We start from the raw sequence: 24,281 nt of genomic DNA on the forward strand, positions 1-24,281 counted from the left end.
TTTCTAATCTGAGATTTCTCTACCTTATATGACAAAGTCACAGATTCCATCCACTAAAGCTATTGTGGTTTGTTGTGGACATTTGTAATTGAGGGAAATACTACATTTGAGGTAGAGATGAATGAAAATGAAGGTATGATTTCTTCATCCAATTTGATAAGCCCATGAATTCTAACCAGTTTTAGAACCTGTATGTTTAGCACCACCACCCCCCCCCCCGCCCCCGGGCAAAAAAAAAAAAAAGTTAACTCCCGGCAAACGGGGGAGCTTCCAGACCCTACATCCACTCAGCTCAAATGAGTGAACGGTTCGTGTGAGGTGACCAGCAGGGGGCAGCATATGAATGGGAGTGTGCGGCTCAGCTCAGAGTGGCTACAGCCCAGGTTTAAAAGAAGGGCCAGTCTGGTTCCAAACAAAAACGAACACAAGACCCCAGATCCTGTTTGCCACCTGCCTTACTCGGGTGGTTCCCAGCTCACTAGTAGGTGTGCTAAAGGGGCCCATGGGACAAAGATCTGAGTATCTCTGGAGATGTCCTCTGCTTACCACCTAGGATGGAAGTGTAGCGTAGGGGGCTTCACCCCTTTCCTTCACAGCCAGGGCTGGGCTGGGGCAGGTGCACTGGCTGGCCATGCCTCCCCGCACTCGGCACCCTATCCTTGCCGTCCTGGACACAGGCTTAGAGCCTCTTAGGGAGGGTGCCGCTGTGGGGTGGGGCTCTATTATGGTATCTCTACAGAGCTGTCCTCTGGGGCAAGCAAGTGGTACTGCCTGGCTCCTGGAAGAACTTTCCAAGCCTTGAGGTTCATGTATGTGCTTTTGTCTCCCACACCTATCCTGTCCCTGTTCAGGCAGAGCGTGGGGCTTGCTCTTAGGCTGTCCTTTGGTGACAGCAGCCCACCAAGGTGGCACCTGGGAGGTGAGTCTGAAGTGCGACTGAGGGGGCCCCTTACCCTCCAGAGATCACCGTCCAGGGCCAGCAGTGTGAATAGAACCAGACTGTGCTCCATTCATGTCACCTGTGGAACCCAGAGCTCCAGCCGGGGAAAGATGGCGGCAGGAAGGCACAGGTTGGATGGGGAAGTGACCCCTTCTTGTGTGAGGAGATGGGAGCGTTCGAGGAGGGAAGCGGTCGCAGTAGGACGGGGTGTAGGGGGAGGGAATCCTCTTCCTCCTTGTGGGCAGGTCAGCTGCTTCCTTGCATCCTTTTGACAGTTCTCCTGGGAAGAGGCCCCACTGTCCTGCCCTCTCATCCTCCCCAGGCTGATCAGGAAGTCTCACTGTTTAGATTTGGAAACTTGACAGCAAAGAACGAGAGTCAGGGTGACAACACAAACCCAGGGCATCGACAATTAGTAAGGCCTGGCCTTTCTGTCCAGGGAGGGGAAATCCAGAAATGAAGCCTCGGGAGCCAAGACTACAAGGCATTTGCTTTATTGTTCCAGGTCAGGGGATAATGGCAGGCCATCGAGGGATCTGCTTGTGCCTGAGCCCAGAAAAACCTCTGGGGGTTCTTGTCACCCCCAGGCCTCCAGGGTAGGCAGAAGCTCCCACTTGGTGTGGGTTGGGCCCTCCGGTAGGGCATGGCGGGCAGCCTGGACACACCCCCTAGCTCCAGGGACATCTTGGGTCTGCCAAGCAGTCAGAGAGAGGGGAGCGTGGGTGCTCACCCCCCACCCTGCCAGCCTGCATCAGGCTTCCCTTCCCTGAAAGGAAGAGACTGCCCGGGACGGTTGGAAGTAATTAATTAGTAAGTTGGGACCTAAACTACATGAATTTCTTACAGAAGGGGTGAGATTGTAGTGATCTGGAGGGGCCCTTCCTGCACCCAGGGCTGGGAAGAGAGGACACTTTTAAGTTTCCAAGGGCAAGGACTTTTCCAAACACTTTGTGTCAGAATTGGGCTCAGTTTGGTCCTGGGGTGGACGCTGCCCCTCCTGTGTGTCCTTCTGGGGGAGGTCGGACAGAGTGTTTACTGAGGATGGGCAGAGCCTGGCAGAGTGGGGGCTGCTACTCAGCCAGTGGGGGACCCACAGACAACTTGGGGAGAGCCCCATCCCTACTCCTTCTTGACAGGCTGCTGGGATGAAGTTGGGAGAATAAATACAGGGGGCTTCTGGGAGAGAGCACGCTAGGAGGGGCCACGCCTGGAGAAAATGTGGACATCAGAATAGGGCTTCAGGGTGGTCTTGGGCCTGGCATGAGGACCCTGAGCCCTCAGCTCTCAGCTGCCCCAGGAATGGAGCAGCCAGGCTCTCAGTGGTATAATTCTGATTCCTCTGGGTGGAAGGTATGTGGGTGGGTGTATGTCTGAAAGACTGTGTGTGTGTGTGTGTGTGTGTGTGTGTGTGGTGCATATGCATGTACACATTAACGCAGAAGCGCTTAAGTGGGGATGAGTGTGAGCTAAGGAGAGTGTTTTTGGTTTTTTTGTTTTTTTCCTAGACACTGGGTCTTCAGGGACCCTGAGTGAGGAGCTGGCTCGCTCAGCTGGCGGAAATGTGTGAGGGGCAGGGGCAGCATCGTGGGTGGTGTCTTCTTCACCCCCCGGCTGCCAGCTAACAAACAGTTGGCTTAGTGGCACAGGGGACAGGGATGGCTTTCCTTCCTTGACCTTTAAGGTGAGCCCGATGCGGGCGGCCAGCTGGGACTTCCAGGCCACATAAAGGCTTCTGGGTGTGGCTCACGCGAGGGCCATGGGCTTGGAGCTGGGGCTGAGGTACACAGAGGGGCCAGCGGGGGCCGTGGGGGGTGTGGGCTCCAGCTCCATGAAGGCCGAGTAGAGGGTGGTGAGGTGCAGGTCACCCAAAGCCCCGGAGCCTCCACCGCCTGGTGGTGCCACGTCGCCACTCCCACTGCCTGTCTCTGCCAGACAGGGCCCAGGTGGGAAGCAATGGGGTGGTGGCGGAGGTGGTGGCATTGAAGATGATGTCGGGGACGAGGTCACCAGTACCAAGGGATCAAGGGCCAAGCTGTCATCCTTCAGCTGTTCCCACAGGTTTCCTAGGTGGTGGAGAGAACAGGTGTCACTGGGAGGTGCAAAGGAGCCCTGTCTGTCCCCTTGACCCCATGGCTCTCACATGCTAAAGAGAACAGGATTGGGGTAACCTTGGCTGGGGAGCAGCCCCTTGGCACTCGCTGTGTGACCCCAGGCGGTTGCCAGAACTCTCAGATTCCTCTGCTGTAGCCTAAATGATCTCTGGGGCTCTGTTTTTTGGAGGTCAGGGGAGGGAGAGTGGAGGAGTCAAGGACTTGAGAGCTGCCTATTGGAAGGGCTGATACCTAACGCTGCGCACTCTGGAGCGAGCCTGCAGAGGGAGCCCCTGGAACTCTTCCCCCTGGCTCCTGCCCAGGCTCCCGAGGAAGGTGGTTACACAGCCAAGGCTAAGGATCTTCCAACAATGCACTGCAGGACCTGATGAGGTGGCGGGGCTCGGCTCTCTGGGCCTCCTCCACTGCAGGCCCAAGGGAGAGGAGCGGAGCCGGGAACACTGACTCTGGGGAGGAGACAATGCTGCCCCCCACCCCCTCTTTGTGTTGTGTGTCCTGCGTGCGTCACGGCAGGCCAGGGCCTGGCCTGGGTATCGGGGCTGCGGGGATGGAGGAAGGCAGCCGGACTAAACCCTGGACTGAACTTGGCTGCTTGGGTTCCAGTCCTAACTCTCCTTCTTTCTAGCTGAGTGACCTTCAGTAAGTTACATAACCTCAGCGTGCTTTTGTGAAATGGGTTTAACGGTCGCTCCTTCTTTAAAGGCCCAAATGACGGAGCACATGTAAAGCAACTCACACGATGCCTGATTGTTAGTAGGGGCTCAGATGCGTGTCTATGGGAGCCCACGTGTCTACAGCTTCCTCTGAGACTCCCACTTCTGGACAGGGCTGAGGATCTAGCTGTACGTTTTTAATGAGCTTCCCAAGACCTGGGCCGTCTCCCCACAGGACTGGGAGCTCTGCGAGGGCCAGCTGTCTCCACCTGCTTGTGGATGCCCCCTACCCTGGTGCGCCCAGAAGGTCTGAGGCCTGGGTCAGCACCCTCCTCCAAATGTCCTGTGGCCGGGACCAGGGCCTGGGCATGCACTGAAGTTTAGATTAGAACAGTTGGGCTTGGCCGTGAGCAGAGGTGGAGCAGGCAAGGTGGAATGGAATAGACAGAACCTCTCTGCAGGCTCCTGTCCCCAAAGCTCTCCGGGACTGGCCTCGTTCTGAGGCCTTACATTCTTCCTGGGGGAAGAGCTCTTTCCTCCTTCTGTATTAAAAGATGAACTCTGAGAAAATGCAACCGCTTCTGGGGAATGTTCCGACTGTCATCTGCTCACCGTCAATATGGAATGGAACTTGGGCTCTTCCCCACCTACCCAGAGCTGAGGGTGGTTTGATGACGGGGTCAGTCGGAACATGTTCAGGGGCACCAGGAGGTGGGAGGTGGAGGCAAGGACCTTCCTCTTTGCCCCTTGGCATCCCTCGCCAGCTCGAGACTTGTCTGCTTCAACTGACCAGAAGCCTGGCAGCTCCGGGCTGCAGCCTGGAGACTTGGAGGGGATGGGCCATGCTGCCAGACGCACCTCTCCAGTCCTGTCCCACCTTCCCTTTCCCACCCCCAGCTCACCCTGGAAGTCAAAGTCGGTGAGAGAGGGGTTGATGGCATCCAGGTCAGTGCCAAGGTCTCCGTCTGGCAGCAGGGTGTCATGCATGGTCCTGGCCGGGGAAGGCTCAGCCAGCAGCTTGGCGCTGTGACTGGGTGGGGTGTTGGCAGGCAGAGGCGAGTCCTGGGGGGTGCCTGGCTGGGCCCGCAGCTCAAGGTGCCCATCTGGCTGTGGGAACAATGGCTGCGGAGGTCCAGGAGGGGCCAGGCCCGGTGAGAGGTGCGAATATGTCTGCCCGTAGCAGGAGGGCACGTGTCCTCCAAGTAGGTCCTGCAGGGGGTTCTTGCCAGGAATGGGGCCTGGGGCTGGGTGGATTGAATGCAGTGGCTGGGAGAGCCCAACTGGAGGTGCCAGGGGCCGGATGGGGCCTGAGCCTGCCAGCCCGGGGGGTGGGCAGCCCAGCAGTGGGGGGCCCAGCTTCTCCCTCTTCTCTCCAATGAGGCTGTCCAGCTCTTCTAAAAAGACCCAAGAGAGAGGGACATCATGAGACCTCCCTTTCCCCACAATCCCTCCCCAGCCTTGGAACCACTCAGGCCCTCCCCTTACTAACAGGTTCTCTTTGCTCAACCTACTTAGCCTCCCTCCCTCCCTCTCTGTCTGCTAGTGGGTATGCCAGGCCCTCCCCCGCTCCCTTGCATTGCCCATTGGCCTCCCACCTGGCTTGGCCATGCTCTTGCGGACAGCAATAGGGTCTTTCCTCTTCCACTTCTGTAGCTCTTCCTGCATCTTGTCGATTTTGGCCGGATTGAGGGCCCACAGACAGCCCTTGCGAGAGGAACTTCCTGATTTGTTCTCCACCTTCTCAAAGCACTTGTTGAGAGACAGGTTGTGGCGAACAGAATTCTTCCAGCCATCGGGCGCCGTCTGCCGGAGCGGAGCAAGACAAGAATTCAGGCCGGGGTCAAGTAGCCAGGGCGGGGTCTGGGCTCCGGGAAACTCTTCCTGCTCCCTCTGGGCACAGAACTGCCACCCGTCTGGAGCTTGGCGTCCTCCTCGGCGCCCAGCCCATGCTTGGCACCCCCTTCCGTGGTGGGCAGGAATCTTGACTGCAAGCTATTTTCGCTTAAAATCTGCCTTCATCCCGCTCCCACCTCTGGCGACCCTTCAGAGGATTCTTGAAGTGATTCATAAAGGGAGGGCCTGTTCCCTATCTGGAGTTGGGTCCTCGGGCCCATGCTGGGACCCTCTGTGGATGGGGAACTCACTACTCAGGTCTTGGATGCCAGTTTTGGAATTAGGAGGAAGCTATGGAATGCTCCTTTCCTGGGTCTGCCTCATCCCTGCTGGGGCAAACTCAGAAGCAAAGAAAGAGGGGTGCGTTGCACACATGTGGCCTGAATATCTGGGTTTTGGTGACGGAGGGAGAGAGGGAGAGATTGGCTCTGCATACGCGCACGCGAGTGTCCCTGAGTATGTCTCCCCGGTGTGAGCCTTCTCTTGGGTTGGTGGGCCGCGAATTCCCTTGAGCGTAAGGATGTGTGTGTGAGAAAGTCTCTCTGGGTGTGTGGGGGTACCCATGATTGCATGCGTGTGTGGGTGTGAGTGTTCACATGAGTGTGCCTGGGGGGGGGCGTGCCCTGGTGGGGAGGCCAGCCCTCAGGTGGGGAGTGGGGGGGCTCGTGCCAACAGAATAAACACCCATTAGGAGGCCCGGTCATGCCACCAGTGCGGTAATTGTGCTCAGGGAGGGTTGTAAAAACCATTAGGCTGACTCAGTTGGGTGAGAGGCGGTGGCGGGGGTGCCAGTGGGCACCCCCATCCTCCCCACCTCCAGCTCTGTTCCAGCCTCTGTGACGGTCCCGGGCCCAGCACGGGCCAACTATGGGCAGGACATCTGTTCCAGCCAGCGGGGCCCCTATGCCCTTAGTCCCTGGTCCCTTTTCCCTTTCAGCTTGCAGTTTCTGGTTAATGAGGGGCGGCCACTCCCTCCTCCCCGGCTCACTTGCCCCAGGGAGCAGCCAGGCTGAATCACGCCCAGCAGAACTGGGTCCTGATGCCAGCGTCACGGCAAGTTGCTGGCAGGAGCTGCGGGAGCCTTTGTCAGGGGCAGCTGGCCTGGGACAGGGGGCTGGTTGAGATGACCCCCAAGGCTCCCAGGGTCATAAGGGAGGATTCTGGAGCCACCAGACCAGCCAGCTGGGGATTTGCCTTCAACTCCCACGACGGTCCCTACTAAGAGTTGAGGTTGTGTCGCCTGATGGGCAGAGTTAATGGGCACTGGGCCCTTTTATGGGCCCATAAATCTGTGACTTTGGGATGCCAGGACAGCCCCCACCCCAGCCACTTCCTGTTTGGAAGAGGGATGGTCAGCACTAGCAATTATGTCCAGTGGATGGACACTTCCCCGGTCCCACATCCCTGACTCATGGGGTTACAGGACACCCACCTCAGCTGCCTTGGGCATGAGTGCTATGCACCCCAGGGTCCACCTTGTTCTTGCCCAGAAACATGACCTTCAAATGGAGAGTGAGAGATAAAGGGGGCAGAGGATCTTTGAACTAATTCCTTGGGCAGGTCAGAGGGGATCCGTCAGAGTTGGAAGGAACGTATGTGCCAACTGGTCCAACCTGACCATTTTACAGATTGGGAAACTGAGGTCCAGGGAAGAAAGGGCCTGGCCCTAGATCACACAGGAGGCAGTGACAGAGCTGACTCCAGCCCTGTCCCCTCATTAAGGGCCCTGCCCAGGTCACCCTATAGGGCTGGCTTCACCACCGGGGCCCGTCCCAGCCTCACAGATGCTTTCTCTCTGAAGTCAAATGTAAACTCGGGAGTGAGGGGGTGATGCAACTGGCTAAGAACAACAACTAGAACCAAAAACAACACAAAAAAAAAGCTGTTAGACCTCTTCACTCTTCAGCCCCATAAAACAGGGATTACACAGCTCCCAGGAAAAATAATTAAGCCAGGAAGATGAGATGCAGGGAGGGGCTGGGGGCCAGGCTGGGAGTTGGCAGGGAGGAATGGCTGAGAGGAACAGGGCAGGGCCCTCAATTCCCTCTCTCTAGCCTGGCCCCTGGAAGCCCTAGAGAAGGCCCTCCAGATCTACAGGGGTTAGGAAGAGTTTGGTCTCCAGGCCGATCGGGATACAGGGGCAGCCCTGGGTACTGGCTTTGATGCTTCTCAAATCCCAGAGACAACTCTCCCCGCTCTTCCTTTCTCTCCCAGAATCTCTGGCGGATGACCACACTTTGCCATTCCCGGCCAGACCACTCTGGCCATCTTGCCCGCTCATTTGATGGCAAGGCAGCAAGTATAAACTTGTCTGAATATCAGCTTCTAATTATCCCCAGGCAGGACCATTGGGAAGCCAGTGAAGCCAGGGATCACCTACTGGCAGGTGGAGATGAGCTCTGGACCCGGGCCTCAGCTCCTGCCTGCTGTCCGGTTAGCGGATGGGCCTGTATCCCCCAGGATGTAGACCTTGGAGAAGGCATTCCTCACACACAAACTCTGGTCTCCCCTGCACCCACCCTGGAAGAAGAAGTCTATGCTGGAGGGTCTGGGGGTGGGGGTGGGGGGTGGGCAGATGTGTGAAACCAAACAGCTTGAGGCAACAACGGCTCCCCCTGCTGTGTGACATTGAGCAGTTGGATCACCCTTTCTGATGTGTTTGCCCCTCTGGAGAGAAGGACGTCTGTCCTGCCTCTACGGAGGGAGTCTGGTAGAGCCCTCAGAAGCCCCTTGAGTGGGTGACAGGACCTAGATACTGTACAGGTAAGCCACCCAGTTCCCTGGAACTCTCGAAGACCGTGAAGCCCACACCCCGCTTTCTGGCAGAACTGTAGCTGAGCCTGCCGCCCACAGAGGCAGATCTTAATCTCTCCCTGGAAGGCAATGGGTCCTGTGGTCCCAGCATCCCATGCCACCTTGGCTAGCTAGCTCTTACCCAAATTCCTTTAGCCCTACAGCAGCCTGGGGGCAGGGGTGGGGAAAGGCTCTCATGTCTTCCCAAGGTGTCTCTCCCCACTTGGGGTAGGTGGATGTTTCTGGAAGCCTGTCAGGACGGACATGTCCACTTTCCAGCAGCCTAAGGACTGACTCCAGCCTGCTGTGAAAACTTGTGTGAGTGGCTTGAGCTCTCTGCTCCTTACACGGAAGTCTGACCTTTTGACATGGAGACAAGGGGAAGCGTGGAGGAAGTGGGGCAAACCCTCTCCTGGCTTTCGTTCTAACCCTTGTTCCACCTTCCAACGGAAGCCTCTGGCTCCAGAGAGGCCTGGCCTGCCCAGGACCTGGGGATGGCGGGAATGGGGTGGATCTTGGGCTCACCTTGAAGTAAGGAAAGTGCTCCGTCATGAAATTGTAGATCTCGCTGACAGGAAGGCTCCCAGTTTTACTGTTCTTAAGGGCCATGAAGATGAGGATGCTGAAGGCAGAGAAAGCCTTGAGTTTGAACTTGGGAGCAGGCTGGGAGTCTCCCCGTCACCACCCCACCTGCCCCGGCAAGAGTGGTTGAGGGAGGAACCTGCCGCAGATTTAGGTGAGAGGCTCTATGAGGTTGGAAAGAGAAAGGATGAGGACGCGTCCGCTGAAGCCAGGAATTACGGCTATACGAGGGTCTTGTGGAATCTTGAGAGCCCTGGGTTGTAATCCTGGCTTGGCCATTCACTAGCTATGTGACCTTGGGTGAGTGCCTTAACCTCTCTGAGCCTCAGTTTCCTCAGCTTTGAAGTAAAAAAAATGTAATAGCTACCTCAGAGTTGTGACGATTAAGGATGATGCCTAGAACATAGAAGGCACTCATTAAATGGAAGTTGTCATTACCAGTCAGCCCTCAGCCAATCGCACACTGAATGTTGGATAGTAAGGGAGGGAACTGAGGTTCCTTGAGCCCCTGCCCCTGCAATGTGCCAGGCATATTCTCTCATTTAATCCTTCCAAAGCCCTGAATATTGCTGCCCCCCAACTTTTTTTTTTTTTTTTTTTTTTTAAACAGATGAATAAACAGGCTCAGAGAGGTCAAATAGCTTGCCTGAGGTTTCACACCCTCTAGAAACCCGCGGGGTATGACTTCCCTCCTCTGGCATCACCTTATACCTTGAGGATTCCATGCCTCAGCTTCTCCACTCTTCCTCTCACCCACTCCCTTCCACCACAGGGGTGCTGGGAAACATACCTGTAGGAGTAGATGGGTTTTGGGAAGAGAGGCTGGTGCCCGTCGGTGCTGGCCTGGGGTGCGATCCGCTGGTAAGGATAGTGTGAGGAGCCCAGGTATGGTATGGGGTAGCTGCCACCACCTGGTGAGTACTGTAGAGGTCAAAGGGGGGGGCAGAATGGTTGCCATGGTAACCAGTCTTTCCCAAGGTGGGGGTGATCCCCTCCCCGCCCCATTCATATACATCCGGAGAGGGAGCTGAAGCCAGACTCTTCTCTCCCTGGTCATGGGCTCCAATAGCAGAACGATCTGAGGGGGCTGGCCAAGGGTGTGGACATCTGAGGGGCTCTGAGGTGATCCACGTTCCCAAATTCGGGGTCTCAGAGCCCTCAAAGCTTCTCCCCCACCCCCTCCTGGCTTCCTTCCTCTCCTGCCATCTAGGTGCTCTGGTTGCCATGGTGATGGGAGAGCAGCCTGGCGGGGCTAGAGAGTGTGAGGGCCTCCAGGCCTCCCCTGGAATTTCCCGGAACGGCTGGGCCGGAAGCAGGGTGTCCAGCCTGGGCGTTCGTTTGCTGGGCACTGCCACCTTTTATGAGTTTCAGTGGCTCTTTGAAAGGGCAGGTCATGGTGGTGGGCCGGTGGGGGTAGGAGGTGGTTTTACGGCAAAGGGAGTGGCTGCGGTGCCAGGGGTGGTGTTTTATGGGGGCCATGGGGGTGGGAGACTCTGACTCCCCCATCTGCTCCAGGCTGAAGTGCTCTTTCCAGGTCACCCGAGAGACACTTAGTGCCTGAGTCACCCTCTCTGCAGGCTCCATAAAGGCCTGGGTGCGGCCATCTTGTTGGAGGGGGGTGCGCAATGCAGAAAGCATCAAAGCAAGGCTGGGCATGGTGAGGCCATTTAAGGTCTGGCAGCCCCTGAACCCTGCTGTGGCTCAGTCCTTGATGGTCCAGGCTGCCTCAGGGACACCCCCTACCCGGGGCCAGACCTTGAGCCTCAGGATGGCTTTAGCCTCTCCAGCTAGGCTCCTCATGGCAGCGAGGGTGACCCCTCGTGTGCTCCCTCGGCTTCCCTCCGTCTCTTTCTTTCCCCCCACAAAGCAAGCAGTCTGACCACCTCCCCACTCCCCCCCACGTGCCTGCCTCCCTGGCTTGGCCAAGATCAGGGCCAAAGCCAAAGAGCTGGGAGTAGAACCTGCTCCACAGGCAGGGCCTGTCTCAGTGCCAGGCTGCAGGTGGATGGAGCTGGGGCGCTGGGCAGTCACTTGCTCCGTCTTGCCCAGCGACTCCTGGGAGCTGCCTGGCTGCTCTGGGGCTCTTTTCTGCCTCTTTTTAAAAGCCTGCATCCCATGCCAACGTGGGACAAGTACTTGGCATCCTATACAGGTCCAAATCAAGGAGGCTGGGCAGTGGGGTGGGGAAGGGGGGGAAGGACCAAAGATGAGGGGGTCTTGGAGCCCTCCAGGTGGGAAGGCCACCTAACTCCATACCCGGTCCCACCCTATTGAGGTGAAAGGGAAGTTTGGAGCCAAGGTTACATAGCGAGACAGTGGCTGACCCAGACGGGAGCCCATTGTTTTCTTTCTGCTCTGTCTTGTGTGTCACCCCACACAACCCTTTTCTCTCTGCCCCTGTCTTTGGCCCTCCTCCTCCCTCCCCTTTTGGTTCACATCCGGGCCCTGTCCCACGATAGGCCCCATTCGCTTTTCAGAGACTCTCAGAGGAACCCCACCTACTCCTAGAGAAGGGCAATGGCTTCCTTCCTTCCCCATGAACCCCTGTCCCCGCAGCCCCGGTGGCCTGGCCCGAGGTCCAGGGTCCTGCTGCCTCCACCTGCCCATCCAGGTGTGCACACCCACAACACACGCCTGCACACCTCACACCACATAATATCCTGAGGCCCCAGGGAAGCATGCCCACGTGTCCCTGACCCACCTGGTGGAAGGGGGGCTGGGAGGGACAGTACATGTGCTGCAAGGGGGGCTGGTAACAGTACATCCCAGGACCAGTCTCCAAAGCTGAGGGCTTGACCTTGACTTCTGATCCCTGCTGGAAGAAAAAGCAGATGACCAGGCTGGGCCTTAGTTTTCTTCCTCCCGCTCTTCTGTGGATTGAAACTTAACACAAATGCAGCCTCTACTCTGCCTCCCCCAAAGCTTATTCCTAGAGAACAAAGAGAGGACAGAGAAGGTCAGGGGTTTTCCTGAGGGAGCTCAGCAAGTTAGTGGTGGAGCTGGGGCCGGAGTCGACAGCACTCGCCACCCCCCACCCCCCACCTCACTTCAGGTAAGAGGCAGAGGCTGGGCTGTCCAGAGGAGTTGGGTCACAGTGAGGGTGGGTAGGGTCAAAGACCTCCCTGGAATGGCACAAGGATACAGTGTATGAGTCCACTCATCAAGCCTGGTTTGGGGCCCGCTTGCGTTCAGAGCTGCCAGCCTCTCAGAGCGGGTCTGTGAAGGACATCTGGAAAAGGCCACTGCTCTAGGATTCCCATCGCAGAGCCATATTTAGGGGAGCACAGGAAGTGGCCGGACAGGTTGGTCCGGCTCATGACCCCAAGCTCTGTACTTCCTCCTCGGCAAAGCCTAAGGGAGCTCCAACAGGCTCTTTGGAGGGGGCTAGTGAGTCCTCTCCGCTCTATCTTCTGGCCACCCTCAACTCAAAGCAGCTGGTCTGCTTGAGCCCCATGGCACACTTTCAACCCCGGCACAGGGAACCTGTCTTGAGCTGCTGCCAGTGGTGGTGGCCAGACTCTGGCTTCCCAGGGGTTGTGAGCTCCACAGGGAGCCCCCAGAGTCTAGCACAATCTCTACCCTGAGTAGGGCCAGAAAGCGTGCACAGCTAGTCCTGGAAGGCGAACCAGGCCAGGAGGGGGTGGACCACTCTTCCTGGGTTATCAGGGGCCTTGGGAGCCAGCATCTGGGCCCAGAGGGTCAAATTCAACGGTTAGCTCTTTCTGGATGTGCCCTGGGGTTGCTGATGCAGAGATAGCCATAATCACAGAATCTCAGGCCTGGAAGGGCCAAGAGCACTATGTCCAACCTCCTCATTTGGAAGATGACGGGGCTGAGCCCACTGAGGGGAAGTGACGTGTCCAAGGTCACCCAGTGAATCGACCAGCTAGCTGGTTCTCTGGGCCTGAGCTCCTCTCCACTGTGCAGGGAGTAAGGGAGTGGCCTCAAATCTCAGCCTCACAGGCCAAGGGACACCTTGGGCAAGTCACTTGGCCTCTATGGAACCTCAGTTTCTTCACCTACAAAACGAGGGTAGTGAGGAGTCTTTAGAGGGTTGTTGTGGGGGCGCCTGGGTGGCGCAGTCGGTTAGGTGTCCGACTTCAGCCAGGTCACGATCTCGCGGTCCGTGAGTTCGAGCCCCGCGTCAGGCTCTGGGCTGATGGCTCAGAGCCTGGAGCCTGTTTCCGATTCTGTGTCTCCCTCTCTCTCTGCCCCTCCCCCGTTCATGCTCTGTCTCTCTGTCCCAAAAATAAATAAACGTTGAAAAAAATAAATAAATAAAAATAAAAATAAAATAAAATAAAATAAAAAATAAATAAAAATAAAAAAAAAATAGAGGGTTGTTGTGAGGATTAAATGGACCACTTGAAAGAAAAGATCTGGCACAGCAAGCAGGGGCTGGCATTGAGTGGACATTTGGGACATTTGGGACATTGAGTGGACATTGAGCTAACATGATGGTGTCCTCACCACGAGTTGCTGTCGTGTTCAATGGGCCTGAGGAAAAGCCATCAAAGGGCCCCAGAACCAAGGCTCTTGACTTGGCCACAGCTGGTAGGTACCCAAGCCCTTCTCTATCTTCCAAGTCTAGGAATCAGGCTTTGTTGGGGGTGGCTTGGGGATGGAATGGGAGCCTGTTAGAAAGCAAGAGGTGAGGAGAGCTGGTGGGCATCTGGAGAAGGCACAGAAGGCTGAGGCCACTCAGTGCTCACTATCTCAGGGATCTCCAAACCTCCCTTTAGATTTCCTCTGCCCAAGGCAACAAGCCTATAAGGCAGGTCCTCGTAACCATACTTTTCAGATGAGGACCAGAGAGGTTAAGTGACTAGCCCAAGATCATACAGCTTGTGGGTATGGCTGTGAAAGGGATATGTTGGTTGACCTTCCAAGGTGCTTTCAAGGTATTTCTATGAATATACCCAGGCCCCATTGTGGGCAAAGAATGGGGCCCGGAAAGTCCTTTGAGAAGACTTAAGCCCTCTCTCAAGACTCTGTGCTGATGCTAGAGAGGAGAACATTGTGCTCCGTGGCTTATCCCCAAACCCTTTCTCTTGACGTCTGGAATGTGTTTTCCTTCTTACATTTGCATATGGGCGGGTAGGTCTGGCTGGGGATTCTTGACACTTAGGCAAACAGAGAAGTCACACACTGGAATCCTGACTCAGGAGCCTCTGGGAAGCTGCCAGCTTCCTTAGCCTGATCTCCCCCACCTTGCCCTCTCCATGCCAGGCCAGGTCAGCATCCCCTCCCCAGCTGACCTGGAGGCCAGAATGAAGCCGAGACCCCAACTTTCTGAACTTGCCGCTTCCCTGGCATAAACTGACCCTGAGTGGAAAAGTCTGGAAAGGGAAGGCGGAGTTTGATCTCAGGGCTTCTGGGAACTAGGACAGGAGTAGGTGGGATGCCCAGCGGCCACTGGTACTCACCAGGACTTGGGGGCTGTGCTCCTGGCTGGGGTAGGGGAGTCCATTGCACCAGGCCTCTGCCGAGAAGCCAGGCAGGAAGGCCTCAGCCTCCCCCACATCCACGGGGATCTCCTCGAAGGTCTCCAGTGCCCCCGGGGTCTTAAAGGAGTGTCCATCGAGGGCCAGGGCGGTCTGGGCCTCAGGGAAGACGTCTTCATGGAAATGCCGTTTGTATGGGTGGAAAGGCCCATGGCCGCCCTTGAGGAAGCGCCCAGGGCTGCTTGCTGGGCCCTCCTCAAAGCCGAAGCTGGGGAACTTGTCTGAGGGTGAGAGCCGGAAGGGGCCCGGGCCAGGGCCAGGTGGGCAGTGGACTTGCTCGGGGCCAGGTGACGCGACACTGGGACTCTGTGGGGGCAGTGAGGATGCCCTCTCTGGGGGGCCGTCGGGCACAAATGATGAGCAGCTGAAGCCGGCAAGCTTCTGGGGTGGACAGAGGGTAGAGAGCCTGTGAGTGGATGCTGGACCAGGACCCTGCCCTGTGCTAGGGTAAAGGGGTCTGTGGCTGAGCTCCAGGGGCTCCCAAACGATGGAGGAGACACAGCCTGCTTTTGGAAGCCCTCGTCTGTGAGGGTACGCTGCTCTTAGATCTGAGGTGCCCTGAGTCAGATGGGTATACAGCCTTGCCCCGGGAAAGCCCCAGATGGAAGGGAGAACCAGAGGCCTCTATCGAACACTTCTGGATCTTGGAGTCACTGGGTACTCGTTCGCTGGTGGAAGGGACAAGGCAGACCCCGGGAGGGCTCTGGGGGTGGGGCCTAGGTGCCAGATACTCACGTTCTGTGGGGCAGGAGAGCCTGGAAGGCCCGGCGCCTGCATGAGGTCCCCCTGGGGCTCGCCCTCCAGTCTGGCGGGGCCGGGCAGCGTGGCGTCAGACTGCGGCGGGAGTAGCGACACCATCACCCGGTCCTGGCCTCGAAGAAAGCCGGCTGTGATGAGAGTGAGGACCAGGGTCCTGCGGTGACCGACCCCAAGTTCACCACCTCCCCACCCACCCCCTCCCTGGGCTGGGACCCTGACTCCCACCAGACATCCGGTGAGACACAGACAGATAGGCGGATAAACAGACAAAGTGAGAGAACATCAGAGACAGAAAGAAGCAGATAAACGAGAGGCAGAGGAAGAAAGCACAGAGAGAAGACTGGTGGAGACGGAACAAAACACACCAGGTAGGAAACCCCCCACCCCCACAGTCCCAGGAAGGAGAGTTGGCTGCTCTGGGGCTCAGTGGCAGATGGAGACCCTGCCTCCGGCCCCTGTCTCCCCCGTGCGGGACTGGGCTAGGTGACCGTGACAAGCAGTCTCTGCTCAGTGGCTGAGCAAACAGGTGGTCCTGAGAGAAGAGGAGCTGGGGAGAGTGGGTCAAGCCCAGGCGGAGGGTGGGAGTGACCCTCACGCTGCAGGTGACCCAGCCCTCAGTAGAGGCTGGGCCTGTGGTGCCATTTCAGGGGCTGGCATGACCCTGAAAGTGTCAAGTGCGACCAGGGACTTGAGGTGACCCGGTTGCCTGGTGGCCCTGTGAGCCTGGCATGACGCCGGGCTGCAGCCACTGGCCCAATGTGCAGTGATGGGCCAGTGCTGTTTTCTCCTACCTCCTCCAAACTGCATCTGGTACCTGTGACCTTGTGCAGGCTACTGCCCCTCCCCCCCCTTTTAAAATATTTTATTTTTAAATAATCTCTACACCCAGCGTGGGGCTCGAACTCACAGCTCTGAAATCAAGAGTTACATTCTCTGCAGACCGAGCCAGCCAGGTGCCCCAGGCCACCGCCCTTTCTGAGCTTTGGTTTCACCATTTTAAAAACTAGGGGCTTGTACTGGATGATAGCGGAGGGCCCTTTCTGCTCAGACCTTCTAGAATTATAGCACTTTGTCCCCGGCACAGCCCAAGAGTTTGAGAGGACTCAGCTCTAAGCCTTTCCTTGCTCGCTGTGTCAGGGAAGCTCTCTGAGCTCGAACCCCATCATTTACAAAACACAGAGGGAGGTAGGGCCTCCCGCATGGAGATGCTGTAGTAAATGAAATCACGCATAGGAAGAATTTAACACAGTGCCTACCATATTGTAAGTGCTCAGTAGATGCCAGCTCTCGTTATTAATATCATTATCAGTACGGCCTTACTACTATCGTCCTCAGCTCTTTGCTTTCCTTCTCCACCACCTGCAAACGGCATTTCTTTTTGAATGTCCTCCTCTTTGCCAAGTAGTCTCCGATAAAGGCTGCCATTTGCTGAGGACCTGCTCTGGGCTGGCTGCTGTGTAAACAGTTTGGAGAATTTTCTCACTGGTTTCTCAGAACAAACTTGTCAGGAAGGTACATCATTACCCTCGCTCTACAGATACGGAAACTGAGGCTCAGAAGGGTTACCTGACTTGCCCAAATCACATAGCTAATCCTTAATAGAGTAAGGATTCGAACCCAGGGGCGCCTGGGTGGCTCAGTCGGTTGGGCGTCCGACTTCGGCTCAAGTCATGATTTGCGGTCCATGAATTCGAGCCCCGTGTCCGGCTCTGTGCTGACAGCCCAGAGCCTGGAGCCTGCTTCAGATTCTGTTTCTCCCTCTCTCTCTCTCTGCCCCTCCCCTGCTCTCTCTCTCTCTCTCTCTCAAAAATAAACATTACAAAAAATTAAGGATTTGAACCCAGATCTGTTCAACTCTGGAGGCTGTACTCTTACGATTTCATCATTTGGTGGGGGTCAGAGTGGGTGTGGGCCAAACAACAAGAAACGTGTGAGGTTTACACTTACCCCTCCCGTCCAAGACCTCTACCAGGCAGATCAGGATAACTTCATATCCCAGGCCATGATCTCCTGGGAGCTCTGGGAGGGAGGTCTGGCCCTGGTGGCCCCACGGTGCCCAGCCTAGGGTTGGCACACCTTTGGGGAATAAACTACCTCCTCTCTTTGATTGGGGGTAATGGGGACTAGGAAGGGAGGGCACTTGCCCCCAAGTCCCTCAGGGGATCAGTGACAGAGGAGGCTAGTAGCTGGGGTCCAGGTGGGGGCCTGGTGGGAGGCTCTCCCTCCCCTTCAAGAGTTTCTGCCGCCCCTTCTCCGTGTCCCGGCACCCTCTCACTCGGCAATGCTAAATGTGGCGTGACCAGGGAAGCGCCGAGCTGGCCGTAACTGGACACCACAGGGGAGCAGGCATGGGGCCCAAGGTGCCGGGCGGCCCATCTCTGGCTCCGCATGACCGCAGGCCTGGCCGCTGCTCCCCGGATAGCTCTGGGACAGCTGGGGCCTGCCTGCCACGCCTGGATCTGGCCCAGAGCCGCTTTCCCAAGCTGTTCTCCAGCACCTCCAGAGGCAAGGCCCCCGGGCTCTCCCTGCCTCTCCCGGCCCCTCCCCCCGCCCCCCCAGGTCTCAGGCTTATAACCGGTGGTGGTCACCCCCTTCTCCAGAGGCAGAATTGTGCATGGTTACAACAGCAAGGGGGGTAGATTTGGTCTGTCTGACCTGAGTTTGAGCCCCAGTTGTGTACCTGTGTAACTCTTTGCGTCTTGCTCCTCTGATAAATGGAGCACGAGGACCTACCTCACAGGGTTGCTGTCATGAAGCTTAAGAGAGACGATGCGTGTAAGATGCCCGGCACATAGAACATGCTCAAGGACCTATGTCAGATGTGGCTGTGGCCTCTGACCCCAGACCCTAGCTTCCCGATGGTCTCAAATTTAGGCCTGGCAGGCTTGGGGACATGGGCTAATGAGCCCCAGTTGGCGGCTGCCCTTGTTCTTCTGAGACATGAACCTGAGGAGGCCTCTCGGAGCCGCAGCCTGGGCCGCGCCTCCTGCTGAGGGTCCGGCCTTCCCAGGAGGAGCCCTGCGGCCGCAGCTGCCCCACCCCCATCCTTGTACAGCCTCTATGTCCCCGGACATTATCTGTAACCCTGTCTGACTTCCTGCATCTCAGACGCCCTGACTGAATGCTTTAGTTTACAGCCGTGACTTTTTTACCTCCCCACCCTACCCCTCACCCTCCACCTCCAGGCCCCCAGGGACAGGATTAAAACTAAGGAGCGAGTACAGAGCTAGAGGCCCACCCCTCTATTTGCGCGGAGGATGCAGAAGCCCTCGAATGGGGCTTCCTCTGGGTTGGTTTTATAAGTGACGACTCCCGATTCAGTGGCACCCCCTTGGTTGCCTCAGCCCAAGCTCTGTTTTACGAATAAGGAAAGGAGGCCCAGAGAAGAGGTTAGGTGACTTGCCTAAGACCACACAGCCTCTACCAACTGCATTCAAAAGGGCCCTCCTGCCTCAGGGGCTGAGCAGTGGGGCTCTGATGGGTGTATATGGGACGCTCTTGTCCAGCACAGGGAAGAGCTCGTTGTGGGGAGAGGGATGAAGCTGCCTTGGTCCCTGACCCCTCCCTGGGGTAGCCAGCATTGCCCTTGAAGTTGGACGATCTGGTTCAGAAGCTCTAGAGTCAGGATGGGGTTTGAGTCCAGTAACTGTGGGACTTTGGTTGAGCCAGTTGCTTAACCTCCTTCCTTGGGCCTCAGTTTCCTCATCTGTAAAAGAGGGCTAATAATACGTACCTCTCTGGAGGATTAGATGAAATATTGCTTGTAAATCGCTTAATGCATAGTACATGCTCAATAAAGAATAGCTATTATTAATAATTAGCAGTGGGACAGAGTTAATTTAAAGCATGAGCTGGGGGTGGGGTGGGGGAAGGAGAACAGAGGGAACTCCTCTTTCCTGCCTCCCACCTCGGTCTCCATGACTTCATCCTCCGGCATTGGCAGAGGCTAAACTTCCCTCCTCTTGATTCTCCGGCCTCAGAGATCATTCCAGCTCTTCCCCTGTGGTAGAGCTAGTGCCTGTAGAAACTCCTAGGGAGGGTGGGAGGCAGGGGGGTTACTCTATTGTTTTGGATCCCTCAGGAGGCTTTGCTAATGGCTCCAGTGTCCTGAGGCTGGCAACTGCATTCAGAGGGAATTTTTTTTTTTTAATGTTTATTCATTTTTTGAGAAAGAGAGAAGATGTAAGTGGGGAGGGGCAGGGAGAGATAGAGAGAGAGAGAGAGAGACAGAATCCAAAGCATGCTCCAGGCTCAGAGCTGTCAGCACAGAGCCTGACACGGGGCTCGAACCCATGAACCATGAGATCATGACCTGAGCTGAAGTCGGACGCTTAACTGACTGAGCCATCCAGGCGTCCCCAGAGGCAATTTTTTCATTGAAGTCTAACCTCTGTCCTATCTGCCTCTGTTCCAAGAAGCATGATGGGATGTGTATTTGCAAATATCAGCAAACCAGTGTGGGAAGTCCAGTCTGCTCTCCTCCTTTCCCAGATCCCAGGAGCTCCCCTCCCATGACCCTCTCACTTAGGGTAGGCTTCCCCACCCCACAGCTTGCCCCCTTCCTGGACTGGAGCCAGGCCTGGACTCTCAATGGTGGACTGTGCCCCGAGGTCCCTTCGACTGCGTGGACGAGCATTCTCACAACTCTGTATCTATAAAGCACTCTGCGGCTTACCAAGCACTTGTATCTGTATCTGTTATCTCATTTCATTCACCTGTTGCCCTAGAGGCTAACAGGCAGTTAGGTGTACTGGCAACACCTACTATGGGTTTGCAAGGGTCATCTGTACCCACTTCTTTCCAACTCCTGGTTCAGTCCAGTGAGCCCAAATTGGCCATCGTGTAAGTATTTACCCATGGAAACTAGCAAACGCTACAAATCAGAGCCTTTTCTCTTTTTTTTTTTGAGAGCTGGTTGGTGAACATTGATCAGCACACCCCCAGTAGGGGAGCAAGGTCATTAACCCCATTTTTCAGAGGAGAGAATTGAGGCCCAGAGAGGGGAAATGTCCTGCCCAGTGCCACATAGCTAAAAGCTGAAAATCACATCTGATTCTCAGGCCTCCAGAGCCCCAACCACACCCCCAAACACACACACACTCCTGAGGTGCAACCCTGGCAAAACATTAGCCGAAGACCATTTCAGTATCTGGGCATTCTGTCTACCCTCTGCTCTTTGAACTACCTCTCCTCTGTCCATCACCCTTGGAGAGTAGGAGGGGATGGAAGAAATAGACTTGATCTTCCCTGGAGTCAAAGGGAAGTCAGAGCAGAGTCCTTGCTCCCTAACTTGAGTAAGGAGCATGATGGTAAGAAATTCCCCAGGAGGGGGCTGCCTGGATGGCTCGGTCGGTTAAGTGGTTAAGCGTCTGACTCTTGATCTTGATCTTGGTTCAGGTCATGATCTCAAGGTTTGTGAGCCTGGAGCCTGCTTCGGATTCTGTGTCTCCCTCTCTCCCTGCCCCTGCCCCCGCTTGCACCCTGTCTCTTTCTCTCTCTCTCTCTCTCAAAAATAAACACTAAAAAAAAAAAAAAAAAAGAATCCCCACCAGGCTCCACACGATCAGCATAGAGCTGGAGGCGGGGCTCGAACCCAAGAACCGTGAGATCATAACCTGAGCCAAAGTCAGACGTTCAACCGACTGAGCCACTCAGGCGTCCCCTACTTGGGATTCTGTCTCTCTTCTCTGCCCCCTCCTCAGCTCTTGCACTCTCTCTCTCTCTCTCTCTCTCTCTCAAAATAGATAAACTTAAAAAAACAAAGTAAAAAAAAGAAATTCCCCAAAAGGCATGACAAGAGGATCCACAAGGCGCATCAATGAATCCTTGCTCTGTGCCCTTCCCGCAAACAGCTGGGCCCTGTGCTCCCTCCACCAAGCATCTCCCCACCTCTGAGACCCTTTTCCTAGTGCCTTAGGACTCAGCAGAAGGGGCCATTTGGGGGTGGGGGCTGGGGGACACCCTGTTTGCTGGTCGTGTGACCTTGGGCAAGTGGCATCCTCTTTCATACTTTTGTTCCCTTATAAGTACAGTGAAAGGCTGGGACCATTTGCATCTGAAGATGCAGAGGCGGGTCCTATGGAGGTGACTACATCCGCAGGGCCGTCACCCCTGGCCTGCCTTCAGGAGGGACCTCAAGGGGATCAGGAATAGCTGGGTGACTTATTATACCCCAGAAGAGTGTCATCATCCTCATGTTATAGATGAGGAAACCGGCTCAAAGAGGTTAGCCTGACTTGCCTGAGTTCCCTCGGCTACCAAATTCTGCTCCCCAGCATTCAGACACAGGTCTCAAAGCCAGTGGGCTACACGGCCGAGCCTCGGGAGCACATTAGGCTCCTCGCTCACCCCTGGAAGCCAGAGCGGCTGGTGGGGCGGGGGAGGCGGGCAACGCGGGAGGTTTCCTGGGGAGGGTCTGTCCCTGTGTCCTCTGTGGGCAGCTGAGTCACAGAAGACACCGAGGGCCCTGACTGGGCTCTCTCCACACTCCCTCCCACCGGGCAGCCTCCTACCCGCCCTTCATGAGCCAGGTGGAGATGGCGCAGTTCCGCCTTAATGGTTTCTGTCACTGGCTGCGGCAGCATGTTTTATGAGGGGCGGGCCGTGCCCAGGGCGCCTGTGGCCCCACCCGGGGCTCCGCCCGCCCGGCTGCTGGGAGGGGCCCCTGGAGCAGCTCAGTAATTACCCAGTTGGGGCTGGCACTGGAGGGCCCGGGGCCTGCTCCTGAGGCTTGAGCTCCCCAGGACAGCGGGAGTCTGAGAGTGCCAACAAGGAAGAAATTTCTAGATCCTCTCATCCCGTCAAGGTTGGGGGTTCTGAAGCCAAAATTCTGGCCCCTCTGGCTCTTCGCCCTGCCTCGGGTTCAGGAAAAGTGGCAGCTGCCCCTGCCTTCAGATCTGATTCAAGTGCTTGGAGAAGCAGCTACGGGCAGTGGGGGTGGTGGGGGGGGGGGGGGGGTGGAGTGGGGAAGAACAAAGCGACAAGAGCAAGCGTGTCCCCGCTGTGAGACTTTCTTCAAGTCTGAGCCGCTGTCACCCACAGCAGAGCCATTCCCACCCCCCAAAGCAGAGCTCGCCCAAAGCCATCTCAGCCATCCCCCTGCTTCTGGAAGTAGGCTGGTCCTAGAGTATCACTTGGCAGGCCCATCCTGAGAAAGTACTTGAGTCTCCTTCTGTGTCTGGGGCTGACCTGGAAGTTCTTCCAGATATCTAACCTTAATCTCCCATGTCATCTTAGTCCTCCCGCTCTGTTCTTCCTGCCATCTACCGAGGGATCCTCCAGAGGCTGTTAAATGGCAATGGACTCATCCCCTCTCCACAGCCTTGCTGTGGATGCCTGACTCCGACAGTTTCCTGCTTTCCCACTCTCCTTGGTCCTGCACCCCTTCCTTCCCACCATCCCTGGCCACCTCCCTGGCCATCTCCCCAGCCTGTCCCCAGCCCCTGCCACCCAGCTCTGGCCCCAGCGGAGCTGAATCCAAGCACTCACAGTGGGCTCTGGGCCATGGCCACCATCACGGCTTCGGGGAGTCATTGAGCCCAGCGACAAGCCAGCAGCCTCCATCGAGGTATAAATACTCCCACATGCCTGGACCAGCCCCCTGCCTGAGGGCTGGGGCGGGGCTGCCTCCCCAGGCCTGGCAGGCAGGTCACATGCCCCATAAATGCCACAGGACCACAGGCCCTTCCCAGCAGCCCTGGGGAGACCAATTGGGGCTTGACCTTTCTGGATAGATGGACAATGGATGGGTGGATGGACAGGTGGATAGACAGAAGGGTAGACGGATGGTTAGAGCGGACAGATCAAAGGATGGGCAGATTGATGGATGGACTAATGACTGGATGGAAAGCTGGATAGGTGGATAGATGGACAGACAGATGGATGAATAGACAGGGGACAGATTGAACTGCCTGTGGATGTTCATTTGGTAGATGGGAAATAAGGGATGCTTGGTTTCAAGGAAATAAGAAATACTACCCCTCACGCTCCCATCCAGTCCCTTCTAAGACACACTTCCCAGGACCCCTTTTCTCCTAGAAAAGACTGGCCACCTAGTCTGAGGGATTGGCTCTGCTGGGTCTCCCTTCTCCTCGAATGCCCCTTTCCGGAGACCTCTCACCTAAATACCCCAACCCCCAAAGATCTTTTGTTCTTACTCTTGGGGATCATCGACGGACCATCTTTTCCTTCCTCCTGCCTATTCCTGAGTCCAGGCTCTGAGGCTGTGAGCCCACCTCCAGATTTTGCTCCCAGAAGCAAGGTCAGCTTGCCCTCCAAGGCTAGCAGGAGAAGAGGGAAGCAAAATTCTCAATTCCAAAACCATGAGCCCCTTAGATGGGCAATTTAGGGAGAAGATGCCCCTCGCCTCCTACCTTCCTCAGAGGTTTTTAAAAGCATGATTGGGTCTGATGGTGAGAACAGGCTTGACAAGGGACTTGTAGGTAGACAAAGTGACCCAGAACCATTGGCGGCTTGACTAGAGAGTTGGGCTCATGGAAGGGGGGGGACTTCTTGTCTGCTTAATCCCCCCTGGGGCACAGTGTGAAGAGAGCAGTGGTCTGAGGCCTTAGACACTGATTCCCAGAGAAGCAAGCTCCTTCCAATCCTCAGTCTGCCCAGCTGTGAAAGGGACCGAAGAGTGGGGGTGAGGTGGGGAGTGATGAGAGGAACAGGAGGATATTTCACAGATTATGAAATATGGCCTTGTTTTCCCTTACAACAAGCTTCCTCCAGCCATGCCATCTGTAGGGAGGTAGAGGAATGGGCTGAGGGATGGGACCACATTGCTTGCCTCTGAGCACCCATTAGCGCTACAGTCCTGTGTCCGGAAGTCCCACCCCCATCAGGAAGTTCCTGAGCTGAACCTGTGGTTCTCCCCCTGTGGGCTGCATTGATAACTGGCTGCAGAGTTGATTGGCTGTGGTATGATTGGCAGCTGAGGATTTGAGCTGTGAGACCAATAGGGATGACTGGAGCCCTGTTTTACCTCATCCCCTAGTCTGGCATTTATCATCTCATAAGCCCCAACATCCTTCTGATCAAGGAC

At 56.3% G+C, this 24,281-nt stretch overlaps 1 protein-coding gene across 6 annotated transcripts in view; it reads right to left on the reverse strand.

The window, feature by feature from the left end:
* Positions 1-1,418: 1,418 nt before the first annotated feature.
* Positions 1,419-24,281, reverse strand: part of FOXN1 (forkhead box N1) — a 28,155-nt gene continuing 5,292 nt past the window's right edge. Inside the window, exons 1-9 of one of the 6 annotated variants that reach the window (XM_045487947.1) lie at positions 22,724-22,793; positions 15,212-15,363; positions 14,399-14,857; positions 11,674-11,787; positions 9,763-9,893; positions 8,916-9,012; positions 5,300-5,507; positions 4,607-5,098; positions 1,419-3,003 (exon numbers count right to left, since the gene is read on the reverse strand). In XM_045487947.1, coding sequence (XP_045343903.1) covers positions 2,684-3,003; positions 4,607-5,098; positions 5,300-5,507; positions 8,916-9,012; positions 9,763-9,893; positions 11,674-11,787; positions 14,399-14,857; positions 15,212-15,334 — 1,944 coding nt within the window. In that variant the 5' untranslated portion in view covers positions 15,335-15,363; positions 22,724-22,793 and the 3' untranslated portion in view covers positions 1,419-2,683. Of the gene's footprint in view, positions 3,004-4,606; positions 5,099-5,299; positions 5,508-8,915; positions 9,013-9,762; positions 9,894-11,673; positions 11,788-14,398; positions 14,858-15,211; positions 15,364-22,723; positions 22,794-24,281 lie in introns of those variants that run through there. The other 5 variants (XM_045487944.1, XM_045487945.1, XM_045487948.1 and 2 more) reach the window with 5 other exon arrangements.

This window comes from Leopardus geoffroyi, chromosome E1 (genome assembly GCF_018350155.1).
Source record: "Leopardus geoffroyi isolate Oge1 chromosome E1, O.geoffroyi_Oge1_pat1.0, whole genome shotgun sequence".
NCBI classification, from domain to species: Eukaryota; Metazoa; Chordata; class Mammalia; order Carnivora; family Felidae; genus Leopardus; species Leopardus geoffroyi.